Source organism: Pituophis catenifer, unplaced genomic scaffold, assembly GCF_029215685.1.
Source record: "Pituophis catenifer annectens isolate HBS135680 unplaced genomic scaffold, rPitCat1.0.hap2 SCAF_17, whole genome shotgun sequence".
In the NCBI taxonomy this organism is placed as follows: Eukaryota; Metazoa; Chordata; class Lepidosauria; order Squamata; family Colubridae; genus Pituophis; species Pituophis catenifer.
This window is the reverse complement of record NW_027256897.1, coordinates 621,738-647,269: the sequence shown is the minus strand read 5'-3', so window position 1 is coordinate 647,269 and position 25,532 is coordinate 621,738. Positions and strand designations below refer to the sequence as shown.

General features: G+C 55.3%; 1 protein-coding gene across 1 annotated transcript in view; it reads right to left on the bottom strand.

The window, feature by feature from the left end:
• The window catches only part of DAB2IP (DAB2 interacting protein), a 59,750-nt gene that overhangs the window by 8,977 nt on the left and 25,241 nt on the right, over positions 1-25,532 (bottom strand). Inside the window, exons 4-11 of the mRNA XM_070955482.1 lie at positions 6,548-6,701; positions 6,106-6,204; positions 5,052-5,606; positions 2,883-3,027; positions 2,127-2,271; positions 1,441-1,677; positions 408-609; positions 28-206 (exon numbers count right to left, since the gene is read on the bottom strand). Coding sequence (XP_070811583.1) covers positions 28-206; positions 408-609; positions 1,441-1,677; positions 2,127-2,271; positions 2,883-3,027; positions 5,052-5,606; positions 6,106-6,204; positions 6,548-6,701 — 1,716 coding nt within the window. The remainder of the gene's footprint in view (positions 1-27; positions 207-407; positions 610-1,440; positions 1,678-2,126; positions 2,272-2,882; positions 3,028-5,051; positions 5,607-6,105; positions 6,205-6,547; positions 6,702-25,532) is intronic.

The window sequence follows — 25,532 nt, the reverse complement described above, 5'->3', positions numbered from 1 at the left end:
CGCCAAGACCAGCTCGTCCGCTCTTACCCAGACAGGTCGCTCTCAAGGACCATCTTCTGGAGCCCCACAGAGATGCCGTTGCCGGCATTTGGGGTGGAGGTGGCCGGGTCGCTCGTGACCGAGACCTGCACGCAGGACGGGTTGCTCAGAGCGGCGTTGACGTCCCTGAGGAGGCGCGACAAGGGACCCAGCTTGGTGGCCGTGTTCTGCAAGGGAGGAAAAGGCTGGTCCGTTTCTAGAAAGGCCTCCAGCCACGGCACCCTCGGAGCAGTCGCAGCTGGCCCCCTCGGAGGCCATTTGGGGCACCTAGGAAGCTCTGCTGGGCCCTCTGGGGACCGCTTTGGATGTGGGTCTCCCCAGCCTTTGGCTGTGCCGTGAAGGGGTTCGGGTTAGCATCAGGGCATTACCTGATCCAGCTGTGCCACCACCTCCCAGAGTAGGGAATGCAGAGTGGCCAGCTCCCGGCCCAGGTCGATGTAGCCCTCGAAGCCGGCCGTGTTGGAGAGGGTCTCCGGGTTGGAGATCTCCAGGAGGAAGCGCTGCATGTTCGTCCATTCGTGCTCCAGAAACTGGTTCATGAAGTACATGTACTCTTCCTTGCTCCCAAACCTGCGGCCCAAGGCAGAGGAGGACCATCGGAACACGGCTAACGCCCGGCAGGAATAGAACTGCCATCTCCAAGCTGGCAAAGCCAGGCAAGGTGGGCACTTGAAGGAGCAGGGAAGATGCCGTGTAAATGGGGGAACCTGGGCCAGGCAGGCTTGGGCAGTGGGGGAGAAGCTGCAGGCCCCCCACTTAGGACAAAGGTCAAAGCTAAGCACTGATCGCGGCAAGGAAGTGAGTGGGCACAGCCAGGCAGAGGAACCACATGGTGCCCTGCCCTGAATTTTGGGAGCTGCAACACTGCAGGTCTATGATCTCTCTCTCTCCCTCTCTCTCTTTCTTTCTCTTCCTCTCTCTCTTTCTCTTCCTCTCTTTCTCTTTTTCTTTCTCTTTTTCTTTCCTTCTCTCTCTCTTTCTCTTTCTTTCTTTCTCTCTCTCTTTTTTAAGGATAAGCAGCTCAGAACTAGCCAGGAAAGCTGGGGGAGGGATTTGTTTCCAGCAAAGCTCTGGGCTTAAGTAGCAAGCTGGCAGCGTGGCTGGGATCTGTCTCATTCTCCACCCCGGCAACTGATTCTCTCGCTTTCAGAGGCTTTAAAAAATTCATAATGGGGGGGGGGGGGGAGAGAGAAGTGTGTGCGTGCAGAAGGCTGGGAGGCAGATGAGTTCTTCCCTTTAGATCAAACTCTGAATTGGAAATGAGGGGGAGCGGAGCTTGGGAATCTTGACACTTTCAGGTTTCTAGTCCCTATGATCTCACGGGATGAAACTGACAGTGCCAAACTGGCCACTCAATGACAACCACCCCCAAATCAGCCGATCCACCCAGAGGAGCCTTACTTGGCAAAATTGGCCAGGTTTTGGGTGACCTTGGCGATGAGGGTCAGAGTCCGGGCAGTGCGGTCATCCGGATACTCCTGGAGCAGGTTGAAGAGGGAGGGCGACATGATGGCCGGGCAGAGGAAGCGGAGGAAGAGGGAGGCGCTGATCAGCCGCTCGCTGATGTCCGGCCGGCCGCGGCTGCTGCACTCTTGGCGCCACGAGGCAAAGACCTCCTTCAGCTCCCGGGGGAAGACGCTGCGGAGAGAGGGAGGCCGGTTATAGAGGGGCTTCGTGGGAGGAACGGCTGCCCCCAGGGGACGGCCATGTTCCCTTTCTGGGCCCCGGGCATCTGGAGGACAACGGAGGGCACTGCCACCTGGGCATCTCTCCCGAAATAAAGCCGAGTCGCAAAGCATGGCTGGCTGAGGAATTCTGGGAGTTGAAGTCCACCAGTCTTAAAGTTGCCAAGTTTGGGGATTCCTGGCCCAAAGGCTGCCAGATCCCTCAAGATCCTCTGCTCCTCCCTCCTCCCCATCCGTGGCCGAGGAAGGAAATGCAGCCAGCAGCCTTGGAGCATGGACAGAGCAGCCCTCCCGGGACTCTGCCTGCCCCCCAACCTCTCTGGAGTCCTCGGGCACGAAGCAAACTCCTGCCTGTCTCCCCCTCCCACCCCCAAGGAAACTCTGGCAGCGCAACCCACCTACCAGTACGAGTTAATGATCTTGCAAAAGGCCAGTTCGCAGCACATCTTCAGGTTGCTCTGGTGCTCCAGGAGATCCGAGGAGGAACACTTGCTGGGATCCACCTCGCAGTTTTCGTCCGATTCGTACAGCGCCTTGATGAACTCTCCTGCGAGCACAGGGAAGGGAAAAAAAAAAAAACGGAAGCCGGTGAAGCCCCAGATTCTGGGGGAGCCCAAGGAAAGAAAGTTAAGGGGCCAATCTAGAGAGGGGAACAGGGGAGCGATGTAAAGACGCTGCAGAGGTCCTTCCAGTGACAGGTTTCCCCATGCAAAAGCCCCCCTCCCCGTGCCCAAAACTACACGGCTCCATTTCATGGGTTCCGCGCTGCCCCCGCCTGCCCCCCCCAAGCAGAAATCGGCTTTGCTGTCTCGTCTTAGAGCGAGCAATCCCAAGGATGACGAGGCAGAAGCCGTGCAGCAAAGCAGCTGAGGGCCACATGCCTTCTGGCGATTCCTGGCTGTGAAGAGCCGGGAAGGTTAGGAGAAGGTCTCGTTTCGGTGGGTAAGGGTTGCTGAGCACCCTGTCCCCAATGCCTCTCAGCTGGGGCTGGAAAGCTAGCATCTCAGGGAGAAAGTCCCCACATGCAACTCATCTCCGCAAGGAACCTGCAATGGGACTGGAGAAGCTCCACCTTCCATCAGGCCAGGTTCAACAGCTGCTGCCCCAAAGCCCCTGCGGAGGGGGGGGGCAGGCAGGGCCCGATCCCCCCCATCTTACCTAAGGCGTCCTGCAGGTACTTCTGGCCCACCAGCTTCAGGTACTCCTCAATGGCTTTGGTGGCCAGTGTGTTTTCTCGGAAGATCAGGTGCTCGTTCTCCCCGCAGCGGTCGACTTCGGACATCATGAGGTCCGTCAGGAAGTCCTGCGGAGGAGAGCGTCCACTGGGGTGAGAAAGTGCCAAGCTGGGCACAGGGGGCACTGCCTATCCCCACCCCATTCACTCCCTCCCTCCCTCCCTGCCTGGAAGGCCTCTGAAACACCCTGGGGTTCAAACTGGTTTCCTTTCCTTGCTGCGCTCATTGAATTCTTCTCCCTTCCCTGCCTGTTTTGCCCACAATCCTGGCTGCTTTGGGGTGGAGGAGGATGGCTTTGCTTTTGGACCCCCCGTATCAAGGCCAAAGAAGGACTTCTGCATCACAGCGTCCCTGCTTGTCACATATTTGGGGGGCAGCAACACCCAAACTCTGTGCAGCCCCCCGGTCCACTTTTGGCCGGGCTGGAAACTGCCCTCCTTCTATCTCTCCGTGTGTGTGTGTGTGTGTGTGTGTGAAGGCGGATGGGAAGCGATTATTTTGAAGAGCCGAGTTCAGGGACGAGCCCCGTCCTCCCTGGGGAGCCCCTCCCTCCCTCCCTCCCTCCCTCTCTCTCTCTCTCCTTCACCTGCTTCTCCCCAAGTAATTCTGCAGGGACAGGAGTGGGGGGGGGGTCTCACAGCAACGCTTTCCCCCCTTGGGGGCTCTGAGCTTTGCAGACTTGGCAGATTTTACGAGCAAGGAGCTATTAGGACCAAGAGCGGCTATGAGCCCTGAAAGCGGGCAGGGTGCGTGGCCAGCTGGCGGCAGCGGCGGCTTCGCACCCCCTCCCCAAAACATTCTCTGGTTCCCAATGGTTCGCCCTTGTTTCCCCCAGGCGCGTTTGTTTCCCTGCTTCAGCAAATGCCAGCCATCTCCCCTGAATGCCCAAGACCCCCAGGACGGGGGGCAGCCTGCTTCTCTGGAGGTAGCAGCCCCCCCCACCCCCACAAAGGCTCAGTGGGGCAGTGCCAACCCCGGGGACATCTTGAGGGTTGCAGGGAGGGTAAGGAATCCTGCCACTGACCCGTGTGGAACTCCAGTGCCCATCAGCCTAATCCATGCGTCGGCTCCAATATGTTACTATGCCCAGCTCTCCCCTCGAAGCCATTTGGAGCCCCCATATGCTAAGGCACTCTATCTGAGTAGCAGCTGCACTCAGAACAGCAGCAAAGGCAATGCAGTTTGTGTGTGTTTCACGTCAAGCTGGCAAGGGAATGACCGGATGGGGGATGCACCGGGGCCCTGCAGCAGCTTCAGGGCTCCCAGGGGAAGGGGCTCCAGCAGGGACCCCAAAGAAAGAGGCTTCCTTGAGGACCAGATTAAGGAGGAGGAGGAGGAGGGGGGGGACACACGTGCTAACTCCCTGGCCAACACTCATGCCTCTCAGAAGGGCAGATTACTCCCGAGAGGAGGACCTTGACTGCGCTCGTAAAATTGATTAAAGCCATAATTAGCTGGACTAACAGCTCTTGTAAGAAATATTATCCAATCCCCCTCCTCACTCTGAGCGGAAGGCAGCTGCCGCACCAGTTGGATTTACAACTGGCCAGCAAACCCCAGCGCTCTCCGAGGTGTCAACAAGGCAGAGGAGGGGTCCTTGTAAGGGTTGGCTGTGCATTCCATCCATGGGGAGGGGTCCCGAGAACATACCTGCCCCAGGTTGCCCCTCCTGCAAACGCCCAGGGCCACTGCCTGGCAGGGTGGTTGAGAGCAGAGACCACCCAGCAGCTCTCAAGAATTCCAGAGGAGCCCTCTCTCCCAGCAGCCCATCCCGCAGGGGCTGATGGGCTGCTTCATCCTTCCTCAGGGTGGAAAGGGGGGGGGTGTTGTCCCAGGAACAGCAGTCCAGATAGCACCCAGGGGAACGGGGACTCGGGCCCACCTGCCAAGCTTTGCCAAGACCTTCACGCCCTCCGTCTTTTATGGGCACAACAGTTCTGTGGCAATTTAATTCAACTCCGCGAAGTCGAAACGATTCAAGGGGACGTAACGGGGAGGTCACGAGGTGACGGGGAGGTGATGGTTTGTAGACACCAAGGATCAGTTGCCCAAGCTGGGCCAGAGCTGGGTTCGTCTCCTTTGAGGGCCTTACCTTGGCTTTCCCTGTGCTCTGCAGGATGTGGACCAAGGCCGAGGCCATCTCCTCCTTGTTCTTGACGCTGAGCAGCGGCTCCAACACGGAGCAGAGAACCATGTAGTTGTTGGTGACGTACTCTGCAAACTCCTTGTACGTTTCCATGGGGAGCACGCTCATGCTCTGGTAGCGCGATTTGATGCGGATCATGGGCCCCCCGGATTTGCCCTTGCTGGGGTTGGGCGTCACGACCGGGTACCACTTCTCCACGAACTGGCGCCCCGTGACGGAGCCGGCCGGGATGCTGACCAGCCCGATGAAGTTGGTCTTGTCTTTCTTCTTCTTCTTGTCCGTCTCCTTGTACAAGTGGACGGCGATACTCCGCAGGGGCGGGAGGTTGTTGAACTCAAAGTGCTCCCCCCAGAAGACATTGTCCGTTTTCAGCTTGCAGGTGGTCCGGGCGTAGAGCGCCTCGTCCAGGCAGAGTTCGCACAGGTAACGCTTCTTTGCGGGCAGTTCTTTGGCTTCGATAATCCACAGCTGGAGCATGTTCTCCACTCGCCGACTGTTGTCCTGGGAAGGAGATGCAGAAGAAGTGACTATGGGATTACATCTGCATAGATACGTAAAGGGATCTCGTCAGGCCAACAATTTGTACCCTTGAGAATTTTTATCCATGTTCCTAACAAAACAACTTCTGGATTATATTCAGTAAATCCTTGGTTTACTGAATATTCAGATACATCAGAGAAATGTCCCAATTGGGTGGAGACACTTGTGCAAATAATGCCATTTACATCAATTATATATAGGTAGACTAAACTGACACCAATGGTGTACAGTTGTATTTAGCAGACATTTGGATTTAACAGACGCTTGGATTTAACAGACACTTGGATTTAATGGACTCTTAGATTTAACAGACATGAACCTTTTCCAAAGTGTTCAGTGAACTGACATTCTACCAGACTACAAGATCTGTTATCTTTGCTAGCTTTCTCCTTTAAAGGAAGTTGGAAAATTGGGGAGAACAAAGAAGGGACATCTTGCCAAAGACCTTCCCCAACACTACCTTGTTCGGGTGCACGGCTCGTCGCAGATTCTCCATCCATTTGTCGCGTTCTGCTGCAGACCGGCAGGAAAAGCATTTGCTCCCAGACGATGTTGTCACCTGAGAGAGGAGAGAGAGAGCTGATGGCCGTGGGGGTCTCCGGGCAAGGAAGAAAGAGCAACCCCCTCAGGTCTTCATAGGTCGGATACTGACATCAAGCTTGGGCCAACGGGATCCAATGTTCGGGAAGCACAGTCAAAAAACAGCCACCTTTCCCGATTCTACCCTCATGGAGTTGATAGTGAGGTAGACTGCCTCTGGCTGTGGAGGTTTCATGCTTAATCTTCAGAGTGCATCATAAAATCAAGTAGGACCCGCATCTAGTCCAGCCCTCTTGCTTTCCATCCACCGGTGCTCCTGCTCCCTCAAGGCTCCCTCCCCCCCTTCCCAGCATGACCCTCACCTCGAAGCAGAAATCCTGGCCGAGGATGCTGCTGTGCACAGGCTTAATGACCACTTCCTCCTCCATGCTGAGATCCAGGGCTTCCACCGCGCTACCAGGGCTGAGCAGTGACTCGTGGGAACGTGACTCCTTCAGCCTCGGCATTAGATGGGATCTGGGTGGGTGGGGGAGAGAGAAAAGGGACTGAGAAGAGCCTCCAGCACTCAGCATCTCCAGCGGCCTCTCAGCGCAGGCAAGGGTTGCAAGAAGGCTTCCCTCGCTGTGTCTCACCCAAACCCATTTTGCAGCAGAGTCGGCCTGGTCAGCATGGAAGCAGCCGCCGTTGCCAAGATTTACTTCCTTTGATCCCCCATCCACCCGCCTCGCCCACCCACCCACCCACCGGCAGTCAGGCAACCGAGAGTCCACCTGCAGTGGAAACCGAAGGAAAAGTCCGAACAAAGGGAAGAAGGCAAAGCTGGGAATTCGGAAGGCAACAGAGCAGCAAGGTGGCCACGAGCGAAGGAAGCCTCGAGTGGGGCACTGGGAGGCAGCGGGAAGGAAGGAGAGCTGGGCTGGCAGGAAAAGGAGTCTTTGGGGCTGGACTAGGCTAGCGGAGGGTCTGCTGGGGGGGGGGGGCAGCTGTGATATGACAAGTTTGACTTCAGGGGCCGATCCTGGCATCTCCAGAGAAGCAGAGTCCTCCCTCTGTCTGGTGGGTGATTTCTTTCCAGCCCACTTTTTGGGAGGGATAGGGGCTTGATTGTGATCTGGGGCTCATTTAAACCCCCCACCCCACCCCAGTCTCTGGGCTCACAGGTTGGAGACTCCTTTGAAGACTCTGGATGGGAAGCAGGAGGAGGGGGGGGTGTCCAGCCCCCTTTTCCTTCTGTCCCCAGAGAGAGAGGAAGTTCGCTGTGGGACAATGTGGGAGGAAGAATAGCCATTGTTGGGCTGGGAGTAGGGGGGCGGGGGGGGGCTCAGCAGGGTGGGAGGGGGAACAAATTGGAAGGAAGAACCTTTTGTGACAAACACATGTTGTTAAAGGCATCAGCTGCCCTTTATCCAACCAGATCTCCTGATTCTTTTGCTACCCAGACGAAAACGGCCCCTTTCCTCTACAGGATCCAGATCTCTCTCTCTCACACACACACAGACACACACACACAGAGGCACACAGAGGAGCTGGCAGGTCATCTGAACACTTCACAGCCCTCCAAGGAAGGGGCAGGGAAGGGGAAGTGGGACTTGGGTGCTACCGAACCACCGAGAGAGAAGCCTTGACCGGATCCTCCCTTGCCGGAGAGCGAATTGCAAATCAGAAAGCCACAAAGAGCCCCCCCCCAAAAATGACTGCATTGCCCCAATCCCCCCTCCCCCTCCCCCAAGAGCGGAGAATGAACGGTCGGTCGATGTGGGAAACTTGCAAAGGAATTACTCTAATACAGTGCTTAATCGATCCATATCTGTTAATTGATTAACACACGAGATAGAAATAGTCACAAGCGGGACTAGACTAACAAATACGCAGACGGGAAACACATGCAGATGTATGGATGTTTCTAGCCACATCTCTATGCGTGTGGATTGAGGGCAAATATTTGTTTCAAAACAAGAGCCTGGCATGCATCATCCTTTAAACCTTGGAGCTACAGAAACGAAGGGAAGGCAGCTATTTGTGCCAATCTGCAACGTGCTAATTAATTTATCAAGCATTTCTCGTGAAGAGGGAAGGGTCGGGAACTGGTTGGTCACCCCAAACAGCAGCCTTTCGCACCCCACCAGTGGTGGCTGGGATGTGCCTGGCACTGAGAAGTGCAGAATTGCCAGCGCTTTCCAGGAACGGAGGGCCCAGACTGGGCATCGTTCAAACTCCTGCGATATTCTCTCCAACCAACCCTGATTTAACCCATTTCCTTCCTGCTGGGCTCTCTTGCTGCAGGGGCTGCCCAGCTCCCTCCTCTGGTTCCCCAAAGAGCAGCCAGGGGCTGGGGCCGGGGGTCAGGGACCATCCTGTAGCTCAGCAGGAAAGGCACGGCTGGCACAGAAGCAGCCCAAGAGGGAGGAGAGTGAGTGCCCGGCAAGACAAGAAGGTCCCCCCCCCCCCCACCAGCCCGAGTCTCCTTACCCGGAGAGAAGTCCTGCTCCAACGCATTGCCTCTCGGGGTGCCCGGCTGCCAAACATCTGCCCCACGGGAGACGGGCAGCTTCTCCTTCCCAAACGCACAGCCCAAGCAGGCCTCTGTCCCCCCCTCCCGCCGCACCCCTCCTTCTGACCCCCTTCTCGCCTCTCTCTCTCTCGGCACTGCCTGGGCGGCAGAGAGGCTGGCAATGGCAGCCTGGTGGTGCTGGCGCTGATTGGCCGCTCTGTAGCTGGGGAAAGGAGCGACATCTGCTGTTAATGTCAACATCCACACACTGGCAAGCCGGGCCCCCTCCCCGGGCTGGCCAGGATGCGCTCTTCACACACACCCCTGGCCCTGCGGGGTCTGTGTGTTTGTGTTTGTGTGTGAACAGGGAGTCTGGAGGCTTCAAACTGGGCAGGAGGCAGAGGGGATGCCCGGAGGAAGTGGGCAAAGAGAAGGGAAGGGTGGCACAGAACAAACTTCTGGGCCAAAGAGTTGCAAATTCACTCATCCAAAGCAGGAAAGGGGATGGGGGGGGGGGAGGGGGACAGGAAGGGCAAAAGGGGACCCACCCTCCCCACTGCCAAAGAAGAGAGAAACTGCCCCCGAAATGGATGATGGCCGAGGGAGGAGCTGGGATTGTAGGGAAGTTGCTGATGAGGTGGGTGGGGGGGCTGTCGGAGACCTCCAACTGAGCTCAGAAGGCAAGTGGTGGGGAAGGGGCAGGGCCCCCCAAAGAGGACCAGGCCCTCTGAGTGAGATTGGGGGGGGGGAGAGAATCGCCCTGCCTGCTCTCCCCGCCCCCCCCTCCAGCCATGGGATGAAGGATCTGTCTGCGAAACGAAAGGCAGTGCTTGTCACTGCAGAATTCACGCTGCCGCCAGTTTCCACGGCTTCCTTTTTTAAAAAATGGGATTAGAAAACCTCGGGCAGGAAGGAAGGCCTCTCATCCGCTATTAGCCATGAGAGCAGAAAAGGGATTTATTGCGGGCATTCCTGCCTCGCAGCTTTCCAGAGGCCATCGGCGGAGTTGAGCTAGGCTGGTTTTGAAAATGCCACAAACCCTTGCCCGTGGTCCAAGCCTCTTGTGCCCTGAAGCTGCCCCCAGAAGCCCCCTCCGTGGGTGCCCCCATTACCGTCTGCAGGTATGCTGGGCCAGCCCGTCTTTGCTTCCCCACCCCCACCCCCCCAGCCAAAGAGCCTAACTGTCCTTGGCAGTCTTGGACGTTGCTCCTCCCTCCGTGCCCAGCCTCTCCCCCTTGGCTCCGGGGGGTGGGGGGGCTTTCTGCGCCTTGCAGAGGCACCACAGCCTACCCAGAACGTCCACCCCTGTCAAGCCCCTCGAGGCCTCCAGAAAAAGCAGAGCCCCCCCCCCCCCCCCCGCCGGATGTCCCAAGATAATTCGAGGCTCCAGCAACTAAAACCCAAACATCTGGCAAGGAGGAAAAAGACCCAGCCAATCGATCGCACAGAGACCTGGAGCAACCTCAGACCATTTGCAAGCTGGCTCTGATGCCACCACAGCCTCTGGAATGTGCTGACCGAGGGAGGGAGGGAGGGAGTTGGGCAGGCGTGGGTGTTCTCCCGTCTCCAGGGCAAGGAATTCTGGTGCCCCAACCGGTTCAGCAAGCCAGGGGCACCTACCGGTGGCAGGAAACGGCCCCTTGGCAGGCCCAGGAGAGGGGTGGAGGCAGCTACCCAAGTCCAGGAGACGCCAATGGCACCATTAAGGCAGGAGACCGAACCACCTTCACAGAACAAGGCGGACCGTGTGGGCTCAGTCCTTGTCCTGCCAGTGAGGGCATCACCCTCTGGGGCGTGAGGAAAATATTTTAGGGGGGAAGCACCAGGAGGGACTTGTCCAAGTGTGGCCCTCCAACTGCTTGCAAAATAGAGAGCTGTGGGGCAGCCCGCCCTCCCTGGCACACGGCCCTCTTAAAGCTCTGGGCCAGTTTCTTCTGGGGAGGGGAGGGGGTTGGAGGAAGTGGGGAGAAACTAAGAGGAGAGACCCAATAGCGGATCACCAAATATGCACAGCAAGGTAGGGCGGGGGGGGGGAGAAGGAGGGGAGGGTGTTTGCCCCACCATCTTAACAGAGGCAAATAGAATTAGCTTGTGGAACTCCTTGCCACAAGACAGTGGCTGCTGCTCTTAGGTCAGACACTGCGTAGGGGTTGGAGAAATGGAAGACAAGGACAGCCCCCCCCCCCCCACCCCACAATGCAGTCTAGGGCAACCTTTTTCAAGGCTCCCCGATGTTGAGAGGCAGAGAAAGAGTCACCTGGGCAGGGAAGCCCACCAAGAACTGCCTCGGAGCCTCCGTTCCCACCACCTCTGCTTTCCCAAGAACGAGGGAATTCTTTAAAACAGATTTAACAGCCGGAGAGCGCCAATGACCACTCATTTCCAGCTCACTGTTTATTTCCCAGGCAGAGCAAAAATCTTGGCTGGCGTTCAGCCTGGCTAGCCGGGAAAATGGCTGGGTGCCCATGCAATATGTGTGTTCACAGGAGCTCCAAGCTGTCACCGAACTGAGAAAAGATACAGAAAAATCTGATGGGATTCGGGGGCTCCAGTCCCCAACACCCCCCGCCTTGGCCTCTCTCATTCTGCAGCTTTTAATCAGAAAATCTGGGCCTCCTCCTCCTCCTCTCAGAATCAGAAATATTTATATGTGCCTCTCAATTTTGGAGCTGGTTGGGAGAGTCAGTCCACCCTTCATGGCCAGCTCTCTAATCCCCCAGCTTGGAGGGAGGGAGGGAGGGAGGGAGGGAGGGAAGGAAGGAAGGAAGGAAGGAAGGAAGGAAGGAAGGAAGGAAGGAAGGAAAGAAAGAAAGAAAGAAAGAAAGAAAGAAAGAAAGAAAGAAAGAAAGAAAGAAAGAAGGAAAGAAAGAAAGAAAGAAAAAAGAGGGAGGGAGATTTTCAGATCTCTATCTGCTCCTTCACTTCAAAAACCATTTGCAGCCTCCCCGCACAGGAAAGATTTCAGCTCTTGAGAGCCCGGCTGGCACGTTGGAGAAGACTGACCCGGGCACGCTCTGGGTGGGGCTCCAAGGGAGGCCTGGCGAGGTGGGGCTTGGCAATCCTTCACGTTCGGTCTGCCAGTGAAACTGGGCGAGGCTGACAAACGGGTCCCTCTCGCCTCTGACCAGGAAAGTCGTTTCCAGAGGAGAGAAATATGTCCCGACCACTGTTTGCCATGCCAGATGGGTGGGCAAGGGCAAAAGCCCCAAGGGAGCAGAATGCACCCTGGCTGAAGGGTGCCCCCTCCCAGTTGCCACCCTGGCCTGGTCCCTCTGGCTAATCTGGAAGGGAGTGGGGGGGGGCAGAAAAGGAAGGTGGGAAATGGAGAAAAGTCAGGGGAGACAAAACATTTTGGAGAAGCAGGAGCTGAGACCATGTGGCCCAAACAGGGTGGGTCCTTCCCCTCCCCGTGTGGCTCTTGTGGGGCAGGGGGCAAGATCTACCCAGGGCACAAGAGGGAGGCAGCCTTCCCTGGCATCCAAGCAGCTGCCTGCCCACCAGCAATAATTTCCTTCTATGCTGGATGGGGAGGGGGGGGCTTCCTCTTGGACAGGTGCCTGATAAATAGGATGATCCTGCAAATCCCATCCATTCAGTGCCCGTCTTTCTAACACACCCCCATCCCGTGACAGCCCCAGCCCAGAATCTCAGCTCGGTTCCCTTTCGGTGCCAGATCGACCTTTTCACGAAAAGCATCTCAGAGGCAGCTTTGCTTCCTGTCAAACTTCACACAGAGACACATTTTGTCTCTAACTCCCCAAGTCATCCCGAATCTTCTTGAATAATTTCAGGTAGCCTGCTTTTTTTTTTGCTCTCTCTCTCTTTTTTTTTTTAAATCAATAGCTGACAGACTCGTCAAATTACTTTGGGGACCAACAAAGCAATTTTTAAGCAAGCGTTGAGCCCCTGGTAGAGCTGTCAAACCCACCGAAAGCAAAGAGGGGCTGGGAAACGCGGCTCGACAGCATGAGGCTTTTGTAAACTAGATATTAATTTATCATTAATGAATCACCGTGGAGCAATGACATGGACTCCTCAGAGTTCCTGGCCCTCCCCTTGCAGAAATGAATTGCCTGGAAAACAGAGGCAGGAAGGGGGAGGGGGCAAAAGAAGAGGCCCAGACAGATTCTTTGGGGGTGGCAAGTTTAGTTATCCAAAACATGGAAGAAAAATATCAGCTAGATTCCCCCCTCCCCAAAAAAGACAACTGGCAAGCTAAGGCCATGGGGGTCCACGTCACCTTAAACTGCCAATAGGAGGGGGAGGGAAGAGAGATTTGGGGATTTCCCAGAGAACCAAGTGGAGCCTCTGTTTTTCAAAGAGCAATTTAATAACAACAACAACAACAACAACAACAACAACAACAACAAGGGAATATAAAGTGGAAAAAGTGATAGAAAATGAGAAGGTGAAGATCTTGTGGGACTTTCGAATACAGACGGATCGTCAGTTGGAACACAACACGCCAGATATCACAGTTGTCGAAAACCGAAACGTACAATTTATTGACATCGCGGTACCAGGAGACGCCGGAGTCGAAGAAAAAAGAACCGGGAAAAAAAAATCACGAAATATCGCGACCTGGCCATCGAAACTACACGGCTATGGATGTAACATGTCACAGTGATACCCACTGTCATCGGGGCACTTGGTACCATGTCCAAGAATTTTATAAGGTACATCAGCAAATTGCAGCTTCCTGGAATAACACCAGCGGAACTGCAAAAAACTGCACTACTCAGAACATGGTACATCTTAAGAAGGTCCTTGGTTGATCCCTAGGACGCTGGCAGCAACCCCTATCAACCATTAGCACCAGTCAACGGTATTTGTGATGCATTTTTTAATGTTCAGCTGACTGAGTTTCATGTTTAATTAATAATAATAATAACCCCGCTATTTAGAAATTCTAAATTTGCCAGACTTGAACATTTTGACTCTACAAAAAACCACCTTACTCGGAACAGCTTACATCCTCCGACGATACCTTAACAGTTCCTAGGTCCTTGGTTAGGACTCGAGCTGCTGAGCTATTAACCAGCCTCAAAGGCTGTGAATCTCACTAAAGATTAACCAATAATAATAATAACAACAACTACTACTACTTTATTGTCATTGTACATATATACACAGTACACCCATACAACGAAGTTCACTTAACACCCAAAGACCAGGTCCAACACACATAACAATCCCCAAACACCCTCCCACCCACCACAAATTCCCCACCCCTCAACCACCCAAACAACAGACCAAGTAATGTTGTCCAACAGCTCACTGATCGTGGCTCTTTAACTGACCAATTTCTTCCTGTTTTTTTTTTTTTTACAAAACAAACAACATTTTACAAAACAAACAAAAGGAGTTGTATTTCCCCTCTACTTGATGTGTATTTAAGTATTTTTAATCTCTTTTATTTCCTTTCTTTTCACAAGACATATAAATCACTCTGCTCAGAACCAACTCTGATTTTATACTTCACCAGCTTTGCGACAATTCAAACCGAGATAGGCAACAACACATCATTAACACCCAGAAAAACATCAGTGCCGCCTAACCTTTTCGCCTCCCAGGGTGTCTGTGGAGGGAAAAGTTTGATTGCAAAATGCAGCAATTTGGTGGCAAGAGCCTGCTTGGCGCCATTCGCGAGGGCAGGGGGGAAATTCGAGGAGACCCAGCCCTCCATCCTGGGGTCTCCAACCCCCCTCCCCCCCCCCCCTGCAGACACCTCTGAAGAAGGAGGCGATCGTTGGAACAACCTGCCCTGACTCTGTGGCACCCGAAAGACCGAAGGAGCTCATTGAATTTCTGCAGAAGGTCTATTTCTATGGCCCTGGACGGTTTCCAAGATGAAGAACAGCCCAAGAAGGAGGTCGGTGTGCAGCCATCAGCAAGACAAGCAGAAGCGTTTCCTGTGGCTGAATCCGAGTTCAACTGCACGGAGCCACCAATGTTTCTGCCCTCTCCAGATGCAAAACATCCCTTCACAGCTGTGGAAAAGCAAAGCGACTAACTCAGGAACCCCACATCCGCTTTCCTGCGAGGGGAGGAGCTGCAACATGAGAGCCTCAAATCCTTTGCCATGTGACCCAAATCTGCAGCCCAGGAATATCTGGAAGCCTCAGCAAGGAGGAGAGAAATCGCCTTTAGCTTTCTGGAGCTTTGCTTCCTAACAGGCTGAAAGATGGCGAACTCTGACATTAGGGCCGGGCTGGGCAGGCGGTGCCCGGCCTCCCTCTGTCCCCCCACCCTGAAAACATCCGTCCTAAATGCTGCAGGATTTGTATCTACTTTGAACAGCCCCAAAAACAGAATGTTCTTCCTTCCAAAGACTTTATTCCACACTCCCTCTCATCACATGCAAAGTGACCTAGATTTTCAACCATTGTTTGCAAAACTCTGATTCTGGAACACGATGGTCATTTTGTTTTCCCTTCTCTCTCTCTCCCCTCCCCCCCCCCCGGCACCTTTATCCCTGGATAGCAAACCAGGGCCATCTCTGGAAACAATTTAAGCGTTTGCCATGGGTTTTTTAAAAAAAAATCACAGATAGGGAGAAGGAGAGAGAGAGAGACAAGACAAGCCACAGACAAACCCCTAATATTTTTTGAGCAACGCTGATCAGCAACTAGGAGCGAAGCTTGTGGGAATGTTTCACAGGGCTCTTGACCCCTAGCCTATTTTGAAGTCCAATCTTGGGAAGCGACGGCAAAGAGGAAAAAGCCCTGGCAAAGTGACCTCAAAAATTTCCTCCACAAAGAGATCCAGATGCCTCAAAAAAGTAGAAATGCCAACAGATGCGGATCTAGAACCAGTAAGGAGTTGCCCAGGCTCCCATGCCCATCAGCAAAGGGGCAAGGTCTGTCCCGCCCCTGCCCCTTTCCTAACATCCTGGACTTCCCGCCTAGGGGGCTGGCTTCCTCCTTGGCACACACCCAGCTGGGTCCCCGCTGCCCCACCTCTTATCTGCAAGCCTTGCGGGGGCTTCCTTGCTCCTGATGGAGAAAGACCAAGGAAAGGAGGGAGGGAGGGAGGGAGGGAGGGAGGGAGGGAGGGAGGGAGGAAGAGGCCCTGGGCGCACACTCACCCTCAGCCAGAGCCGCCCTCACCGGCCAAGTCCCAGGTCTGTTTTGCAGGAAACCAACTTCACAGCCTGAAGGATCCCCTGCCATGCCAGGAGCTTCCAGAAACCCTGGGGGGGTGGGGAAGGAGGCTGGGAGACACTCACCCCGTCCCGCCCCAAACAGGAAGGGAGCCCACGAGTCCTGGGCCCACCTCCTTGTATGGTGCCAGCGCTTGGCCTCTCCGCACGAGGGCCTGGCTCCCAGCCCAGCCCCTTCTGGCCTCAGGAAACTCTTCCGGCCGGCAGGCAGGCAGGCTGTCCATCCACAGACACAGCCCTGCTCCAACCTGCTCACTCAACCCCTGCAGAAACCCCCTTTGGGATGGGGAGCGAGGGGAACCATGACAGACCCTTTGAGTCATGGAGCATCCCCTGCTGGACGCCTTCCTGTCCACAGCTGAGAGAGGTCTGAGACCCAGAGAGCGCCGCTGCCCACTCTGCAGATCCTTTGGGAGAAGGTGGATTTCCATTACACTGGGAAACAAGGGAGATGGGTGCAGGTGGAGCCCCGGGCAGGGGCAACAAAGGCTTCCTCCAGTCCAGACCCAGCTGGGTCAGGCGTTGAAAGGCAGAGGAGCCCAGGAACCACCTCTGCCCGCCCTCTGGGCCATGCAGGAGACCCAAAATTCAGAAAGAGGCTTTCTCCAGCCTACAAAAAGGCATGGCAACCTCTTGGGTCTCTCAGAGGGAAACACAACAAAACACGGCAACTGGTTCAATGTCCTGCAATGCTGAATTTCTGTCCAGAGTTCTGGTGGGCTCACCACTCTGCAGCGTGGAAGAAGCAGCAGTAGCTCCTGCAACTGGTTTAACTGGAGGTCTAGATGACCTTCAGAGTCCCCTCCGTCTCCCAATTCCATTCACGGGAGGGGGGGATTCAAAGGAATCCCGTGGCCCAATTTGACCAGCCCCGAACGACATCGCCCCGTGAGATCCGGCACCCCAGGCGCCCACAGATCGTGGTGGCCCCAGAGGAGGCGGCTTGAGGAGCGCCGCCCAGGAATGGGTCATTCCGCGGAGCCTTTGAAAAAGGCCTTATCGCTTTCTCCTCCCCAGCAGGTGGTAACTCCTTCGCCTGGACTTTGTCACTAGAGATAAAACTTCTGCTTTGCAGAAAAAGGAAGGGAAGCTGAGGCCTTTTGGGGAGTGGGGGGTGGGGGGTGGAGAGTTGCAAAGAGACTCCCTGTTGACCTTCAACCATCTCAATACTCAGATAGACTCTTCTGGCACAAAAGCTCTTTGGAAAACGGATTGATTGTTTAGACGTTGATAACGCAACTTCTGTCCAGGGATGTCGAAACCCCCAAAGCAGGGACAAATCATAGGAAGAGGCATTTGGGTAAAAGGCAGATTGTGAGCCTGTTCTGCTGTGTCAGACGGCCTTCAACTCTGTTCAGAGTTGGAGAGAGCCTCAACTTAGGGCTTTCTGGGATGCAGCCTCCGATGAGCCCCTGGCCTTGGGCGAAACCCACCCAGCACTTCTCTGGGTCGCTTTGTCTGCCCGGCCCCCTCCTCAAATCCTCCCCCGGCTTTGCAAGAGCCCAGTTCCACCTGGGGGGTGGGGGGGTGGGGGGACAAACACAGCCAAGTGACGCGCAGCTGATCTTCTAACTCCCCGAGATTCTTTGGAGACGTTTCACGCCAACAAGTTCTGCTTTAATGAGAAACGGCGGCGTCTCTCCAGCCCCCCCTTCCCCCTCCCTCCGAAAGGAGCAAGCCTGGAGCTACAGCTTCAGAGCGCGCTCGGAAGAGACGAGAACGAATCCCGGCGGCTGGGACTCGCCTGCCTTTATGGCCCCAACTGCCAGACTATTGATCCTTCCGGCTCTTTGGCTAGGAGAGGGAATCGCGAGGTGGGCTCTTTTCCCACCCTGGGAGAGCAGGGAATTTGGGGGGGTGGGGGAGGAGAGGGGGAAGAGAACCAACAGGCTAAATCGATCAGCAGAGGAAAGGAGCAGAAAACCCAGGGGAGGAACCTGCAATTGCCCATTCGTTGCCCATCGCCAGCTGACTGGGCGCTTCCTGACAGCAAGACCAGCAAAGGGGGTCTTTTCCAAGGGCAGGGTCTGTACCCCCTCCCTGGCACCCACCAGTCGCCCAGTGAAGGCTCCTCTTTAGCATTCTCTCCCCCCACCCCCAGCTGCCTCAGTGACTCCAGAGGGTGGCAAAACGAGGCAGGGGGAGAAGGCAGCCCAGGAGGCTTGCGAGGATGCCATGGCCACCAAGGGAGCCCCCCCCCCCCAGGCTCACCGTCTCCTGCTCAACAATGGCACCACTGCCTTTGAGTGGACACCGATGAAGTCATTTGTTTATCGCTCTTTTGGCACGACTGCCTGGTCCCACTTCTCTGCCATAAATCTCTCAGCAGTCCACTTCAGCATCACCGCCAGTCTGGCTCCACCTGCTATGCTCAGCCAGGGGGTCCTCGGCCCCCTTTTGCCCCTCCCCACCTGACATCTCCTGCAAGCGCCCCCGGAGCCCTGATAAAAGCCATACCTCGGGGTCAGAAATGGACGTTGCAATGCTGTGGGAAAAGAGCGACCTGCAGAGGGAGGGGGGGGGAGGGGGGGAGGAAGAGGCGTGTTCCTCCTCCTCCTCTCCAACACCTGCTTTTTAAGCAGGTTAAGATCCAGCAAACATCTGTTCAGGATGCTTTGCCTGGGAAAGGCTGAGCCCCTGACCTCCCTGGGCTGACTCAGATGGCCGAGAGCCATCGGTCAGGGTGGGGGTGCAAAGCAGCCCAAGGAAGGGTGGGAACCGCAATAATTGGGACACAACAACAACAACAACACACAAATGGAAGCCGGGCTCGGCTCCTGGACAAACTGGCAGGGTTGCTTTAATCCTGCAGCCGCAGCCCCGTCACGTCAGTAGAGATCTGGAGCCGCTGCCGGAGACCGGAGGGAGGCCCAGAATCGGACACCAAAGGCCTCTCTCTGTTCCCCCCCCACCCCCAACATCCCCACTTTCTGCATTAGAACAACATGCTGAAGGGAAGGGAGGGGTCTGCTTTGAACAGCAGCAGAAATTTGGCAACTGTGCCTGTGCAAAAAAGCAGCTCCTGTTGAACCTCTACCTACCTTGCAGCTTTCAGGGATCTTTAATGCAACCTCGGCCCGGGGGCGGCCGGGGGGCAGAACGGGCTGGACAGCGCCGCCCCGAGCGCACTCTTGGCTGCAACGGCCCAGGCCTGCGAGGGGAGCGCAGGGGAAGCTGGAGCCCGGCCGAAGCAGCGCCTCACCTTGGCAGGCGATGCCTCCGCCGCCGCCTCCGGGGAAGCTCCTCCGGCCAAGGGAAGCCGCCTCACCTCGCCTTCGCCGCCGCCTTCCTCCAGCATGGCGCTCCGGCCAGCCAGCCAGCCAGCGGGGGGCAAGCAGGCAGGCTGTGGGCAAGGGGCGCGCGGCGGAAGCCCCCAGCCCGTCCCCAGCTCCAGCCGCCTCGCCTCGCCAGCTTCCGCGGGAAGGGAGGAGACAAAGGCGCATCGGCTCGGCCCCTCGCCTGCCTAGCTGCCCGCCCCCTCCTCGACCCCGGCTGGGAATCCCGACAGGGAGGGAGGGAGGGGGCTGCTCCGGCGGAGCTCTCTGCAGATGCTCAGAGGCGCTCTGCCAGCTGGGGGGGGCATCGGAGGAGGAGGGTCCCTGACCGCCCCACCGTCTCATTTCCAGGACAGGTAGCCCCCCCCACCCGCCACTTTCAAAGGGGCCTGAAGGAGGGGAGCCCTAAGTCAGGCTGGAGGTGAGGAAGGGCCCCTCCTCTTCTTCTTCTTCTTCAAGAGGCCCCTCAGGGAGTCTCTGCCCACCTGCTGCCCGCTTCAGCCTGAAGAGGTTCCTGGCTCCATGGCTAGAGAGGACCTCCCATCCATTTCCCCCTCTGAAACTCTGGAGGCCTTGAGCAAGGAAGTTCCCCGGCTCTCCAGGTGCAGCTCTGGAGGGGGGCAGAGGCCTCTGGGAGGCATTCTGCAAGACAGACCCCCACCAGAAAGGCTGTTGGTTCCCCCTCTTCCGTCTCCTTCATCCTGCCCCTTCTCTGCAAGAGATGCCAACGCAGCCTGAAACACCCCCGAGACACAGATCCATCTCCCGCCCGGTTTGGCCCCGCGCACGGCAGCCCGGATCCGGGTCGGGCAAATTCTGACTTCTTTGTGTTTATCCAGGTTGCTGGAAGAGAGAGACGCCCATCTGCAAAGAGTTGGCAATGGGCGCAGACAGACTGCCGGAAGGTAAACAGCGTGGGCGAGTTTCGTGGCATCTGTGAAGTGGCAGAGTGTGGCAGATCCCAAACATGGCGGCAACGTGTGCGAGTTTCTGTTTTCCTTTCAAAAAGATGTTTTTGTGGTGGGGGGAGGGGAGGATGACTCATCATTGAGAGAGAGAGAGAGAGAGAAAGCACATTCCATGCCAACAACGTTCGAGACTTGTCCTTCTGAGATTTAATTTAATTTAATTTAATTTTGAATTTATATACCGCCCTTCTCCCTGAGGACTCAGGGCGGTGTACAGCCAAGATAAAAAAAAGATAAAAAAAATAAAAAAAAAACATCATGACGACAACGATGATGATGATGATGATGATGATGAGTGATCACACAGATCAACCAGAGGTTTGGATTGGATTTGGGATGTGGATGTCTGACGGTGTTAAAATTAAAATTATTGTCGCGGGATGTCAGCTCTTCCAAGCAAAGCTGCCTTTTGCAATTGACCGATGGGGACTTGTGTCAATGCCGATGGCGCTGAAGTGGTGCTCCAGATGCTTTGGGATTGCACCCAAGGCTCTTAATGCTATTGGTCCAATCTTGGCTTTCTTTTGCCACGGTCATTTCCCTTCTATTTACGGGTCTTTTGCGTTTTGTGATCTTCTCTTCTGCAGTCTCCAGGTACTGCCACGTCCACTTATCCAGACCTTTCTCCCTCCCTCTTGCTCATCGAGAGTGGTTAAGTCTGGGTTTTTCTGCAGCAGGTGCTTTTCTGTTTAAATTCTAAAGTCCCAGAGCTTCCTCGTTTTTAGTTTTTTATTATTGTTATTAAAAGCATGCCTGCAAATTAAAAGTTAATGGAGCAGATTTAATGCTGATGTCAGGCAATCTTCCACCGAGGGCCGGTTCTGGTTGCAGCCAATGGAGAGCTCGCTTCGGCATAGGGCAGAGACGCAGAATCGCTTCAAGTGGGTTGTGGCCCCAAATGGTGATCTCTCCACCCCCTGAGGAAAGCCGGTTGAGTGCAGGGGACCACCCCTCGCCCTTGCAACAAAAGCCCCCAGAGAGGGGGATCCCCCAGAGCTCTGCTTTTAGCCCCTTACAGAACACGGAATGACAAGCGTCCAACCCCTTGATCAAACTGGTTTGGCCCATTGCCTCCGACGGCGTTTTGGCTGCAAGAAGTGCTACAGACTGACAAAACTCACTTCGATTTACGGAGCCTCCTTGGTTAAAGGAGGTTCAGCGCATCGAAGGAAGCTCGGCGCCCTTCCTGGAAGAGCCTCCCTCCTCCTGCCCCAGTCCGAGAGAACTTCAATGCGGACAAGCAGGAAACCCTGCTGGCTTTCAGCTCAAGGGACAGGCCAGGATGTGATTTTCCTCAGATGAAAATTATAGGGCCCGTCTGCGGTCAGTGTGTTGTGGGCACCGGCCGAGGCTAAATACGGCCGAGTGGCCTGGGGATGCCCCCGGTGCGGCATTTCCTCCCAAAAGCTCTCCAGGGCAAGGCCTGCTCAAAGGGACGGGCTCAGAATTTGGACTGCTTGGAAAGGAAAGGACCGGGAGGTTTCAGATGGGACCGGTGGATCGAGCAATCCACCCGGGATCAGCAGCCGTGCCTTCATCCAGGGATCTGCCCCCATCCCATTTTTTTGCACCGATGTGCACAATCGTGGTTTCTTTCAAGTTGAATGAACATCCTTCCTTGCAAACGCAATTTCCACTCCTTTTTGTCCGTGACAGGCGAAGTACCTGATTGTAACCATTTCTAAATATTCCAAAAAGTCTGAGCGTTGAGCCAGGAATGGCCCCCCACATTCTGCACTGTTTTCCCAGCCTTCTGACCACCCCTCCGTGTGTGTCCCCAAGAAAGACGGCACTGCCTGGGGACTTAGAGGGCCTGCCCCTCTCGACACAGGAGCTCAGAGGCTTCTGCAGAGCCAGCTGTGCACACACTCAGATGCCCCCCAGCCTCTGGCCCAGATGTGCTCTTCCTGGGCTTTCCCAGGGCTCTGTCTACCTGGAAGAGGCAGCAGACCTGTTCCCGCTCAGGAGGATAAATCTCTCTGAGAGCCAGATCAGCACATTATCTCTCCCACAACTCCTGGCTGGGAGGCATCTTCGCTTCACTTGTCAACTTGCTAAAACGGACAGCCTCTCCGGCAAGCCAAAAAACACGGGGCACGGGGTCTCTTTCCTTCCACCTGCCCTGCTCTGCAAGGGCCCCACATCTTTCCTGGGCCCAGTAAAGGGGCAGTTCAGGCCCACTTCCTAAACCACGTCCTGCTTAGCCAAGATCGTAGAGTAAGCCACCATGGCAGGCTCTCTATGACATGCTAAACTCCTAAACACAACAGAGCTGGAAGTTACAGATTACAGGGCACAAATAGTTGGGTACATACAACCTTAAACGAATGTTTTTCAACCTGGGCAACTTGCAGATGTGTGGACTTTAACTCCCAAAATTCCCCAGCCAAGCCTGAGAAACATTCACCTAAGTACATCACGGCTCCTCAGAATCAGTACAACTTCTCAGTGGCTCCATTCACACACCCTGGCTACTACATCCATCTGTTTGCTGGATATGCATGACACACACACACACACACCCAAGACAAAAAATGAAAGTCAGCAAAGTTTGGATATTCTGCAAATATACGGTAGCTCGCCAGGTTTGGTTCCGAGTTGTGACCAGGGCAGCTGCTTTTGAAGCTACGTGGCAGATTGTTCGAAGGATTAAAATCAAGGTGGGGTGGAAATGATTTACGCTTGTTTGAGTTTCCTCCGAACAGGGGCGGGAGAGCCTGGGTCTTGAGGGCGGATGGCCTGAAGGGACGGCTGCTTTGGGGCCATGCCAAGAGGCCTCGCTGGGCTACCTGGGCGGGCACCCCCACATGTCAGAGGGTCAACTCCATGGCTCCCAAAGTGGACCTGGTACATTTATGGGGGGGCTACATTGAGGGGGAGGAGACCCTCCGGGCAACCTGAAGGGTCTCCTGGGTGGGGGGGGGGCTGCTGTTCTTTCCTGTCTCGGAGGTGCTTGTTTATTCTCACCGTTTCTTGCATCACCTGGCACAGACGCAGCCAGGTAGCCGAAATCTATATACACACACAGCCCATAAAGGCAGCCGGCCTAAGGCAGGCTCTGCTGCTGTGGTCTGAGGGCTGTTGGGGGGGTGGAGGGAGGGTGCTTTGAATGCAAGGCTGCGGGGCCACCCCAGAACAAGCTCTGCCAAGCAAGACACGGGGAAGGCCACAGGTAGGGCGAGCACAGTGCCAACAGGCTGGCTGCCTTTGCACATGGAGGCTCCATCGGATGTGCCCAAGGAGGAAAACAGAAGCCTGCTCGATTAGCACAAGAGGGTCCCCCCCCCCAATCCTAACCAGCCACTCCTGCTCCTCTCTGGGGAGCCTGGCAGAGCAGTGTGGAGGCGACAGAGCAGCGAGCAAAACAAGCCGTCCCTGGGGGGCCATCGAGTTACCAAGATTAAATGAGTCCCCTCATCACCAGCCGTAATTAATTTGGGAGGGAAGCAGGCAGAAATCACCACTTTCACTTGCCCAGAAGTCCACTTCTTACTCCTGCTCTGGGGTCATTTTTGACCCCTTCTAGGGGGAATCGGAAGCCAGAGAGGGTCCCCTTCCTTTCTCTGCCGGTTTCTCTTGCCACACCTGTTTGGCAACTCAGCACATCTGGAGGAAGGCCTCCCTTGATGGCATCTCATCCGCCACAGACCATCCTAGGATCCAATCTGAGTCCCTGAGGATTTCCCTGAGGATGGGCTTCAGCACGAATCCGAAAGCTCGGAAGACTAATAAGCCTCTGGTCCCGCTGACCGACCCAGAATTGGATCCTGCAGTTTTAAACCTATTTATTCTCCATTCTTCTTACATGTCCTACTGCTATATTTCTATGGCCCGTTTTGCTCAGGGTTGGATGTTAGATGCCTACAATTTGTAGGTGCTTCTGATACAAAGAAAGACCCCCCCATGAGACAAATATATACAGCCCTGTTGAGGTGCCTTCTCCAAAACGTCACTTCCTCCTATGTCTCCAGCATTTGGGGGGGGGGGTGTCAACCCAGGGGTGAAATCCAGCAGGTTCTGACAGCTTCTGGAGAACCAGTAGTGGAAATTTTGAGCAGTTTGGAGAACTGGCAAATGCCACCTCTGGCTGGCCCCAGGAGTGGGGAGGGAATGGGGATTTTGCAGTATCCTCCCCTGCCACGCCCATCAAGTCACTCCCACAGAACCGGTAGTAAAAAAAATTGGATTTCGCCACTGGGTCAACTCCCATCATTTCCAGCCCCTCTTAGCCCTAAACAACTGAACGGTGCCCGGTTTCCACGCTGCGGACCCTCCCCGTTGGCCCTCTTTGATTCTGGGAGACTGTTTCAAAGGCTGCAAAGCTAAGCAGCCACGGGGAGGGTCTCACCAGCCTTTTCAGCCTTCAAACCAACCAGGTTGAGGCCTTCACCTCCGCAGCTACTTAGCTTCACACTCACGTCCACCGAGGGCTTTTCAAGCACCGTAATGCCTTCCGGACATGGCACCAGGAATTCAGAAGTCACGGAGAAGAGGCAACTTCTCCAGACAGGAATCCGTACGGAGTCTTAAAAGGCACCTCTGGAGCTCTGAGGCCACGAAAGGTCTCTCCCTCGCCTCTTTCAAGCAAAAAAAAAGGAACTTTAGGGCTTTAACCCTCTCTCTTGAAAAAGGAGGGAGAGGGGAAAGAGGCTCAATTATTATCCAAGGTCAATGAGAGTTTGCATAAAACAGGGATTTTTTTTCTGTTTTTAATGAACGCCTTTGACTTTGCCTTCCGAAAATACAGATACTTGTTAACCCAGAACATCTGCTCGGATCTGAAAGTAATTATCAGGGGGGAAAAGGCCTTGAGTGAAGGAAGGGAGGGGAGAGAGAACACCTTCCTGCAAGGCTGGGCAATGGGCCCCGTTTTGATGGCAGCACCAAAAGACACAGCCGCCCCTTGAGGCTCAGCCCAGGGACCGAAATTCTCGGGTTTGCCTTGGCATTTTGCAAGGCACCAGAAGGTAAGAGGACCACAGGGAAGGAAACATGTGAAGAGAGGGTTGGCTTCTTTACTTAAACCCTCTCAGCTCCCACTGGTAGGGACCCAGAGCTGGCCATACAGCTGTGGCTCCTTCGGGCATTTGGTGGCCCATAGTGGACTCCGGTGCCACTGACCAGGTGGCCTCTGCTTCCAGACCAGAGTGAGGGCAAAGCTGTGGGGAGAGGAATGGGCCGGGATGGGTGGGGCAGTGTCTGGTTTCTCATCCCCACCAGTTCTGAAGGAGAGAAGGCGCTCTCCTTCCTTTCCAAGACTTTTCTCTGCCTCGTTTCTTTTCATCTCCAATTATGATCTCACTCTCTAATTTTTCCTTCTCCGTGCAAAGCCTCCCCCCCCCACCTGGCCCAACACCTTCCCCAGCAGAGTTATCCGAAGGCACATTTCTCAGCCTTCCCAGCCGGCTGCTTAGGAGCGCGTGTGCGAAGTGTTATTACAAGAACGGACTC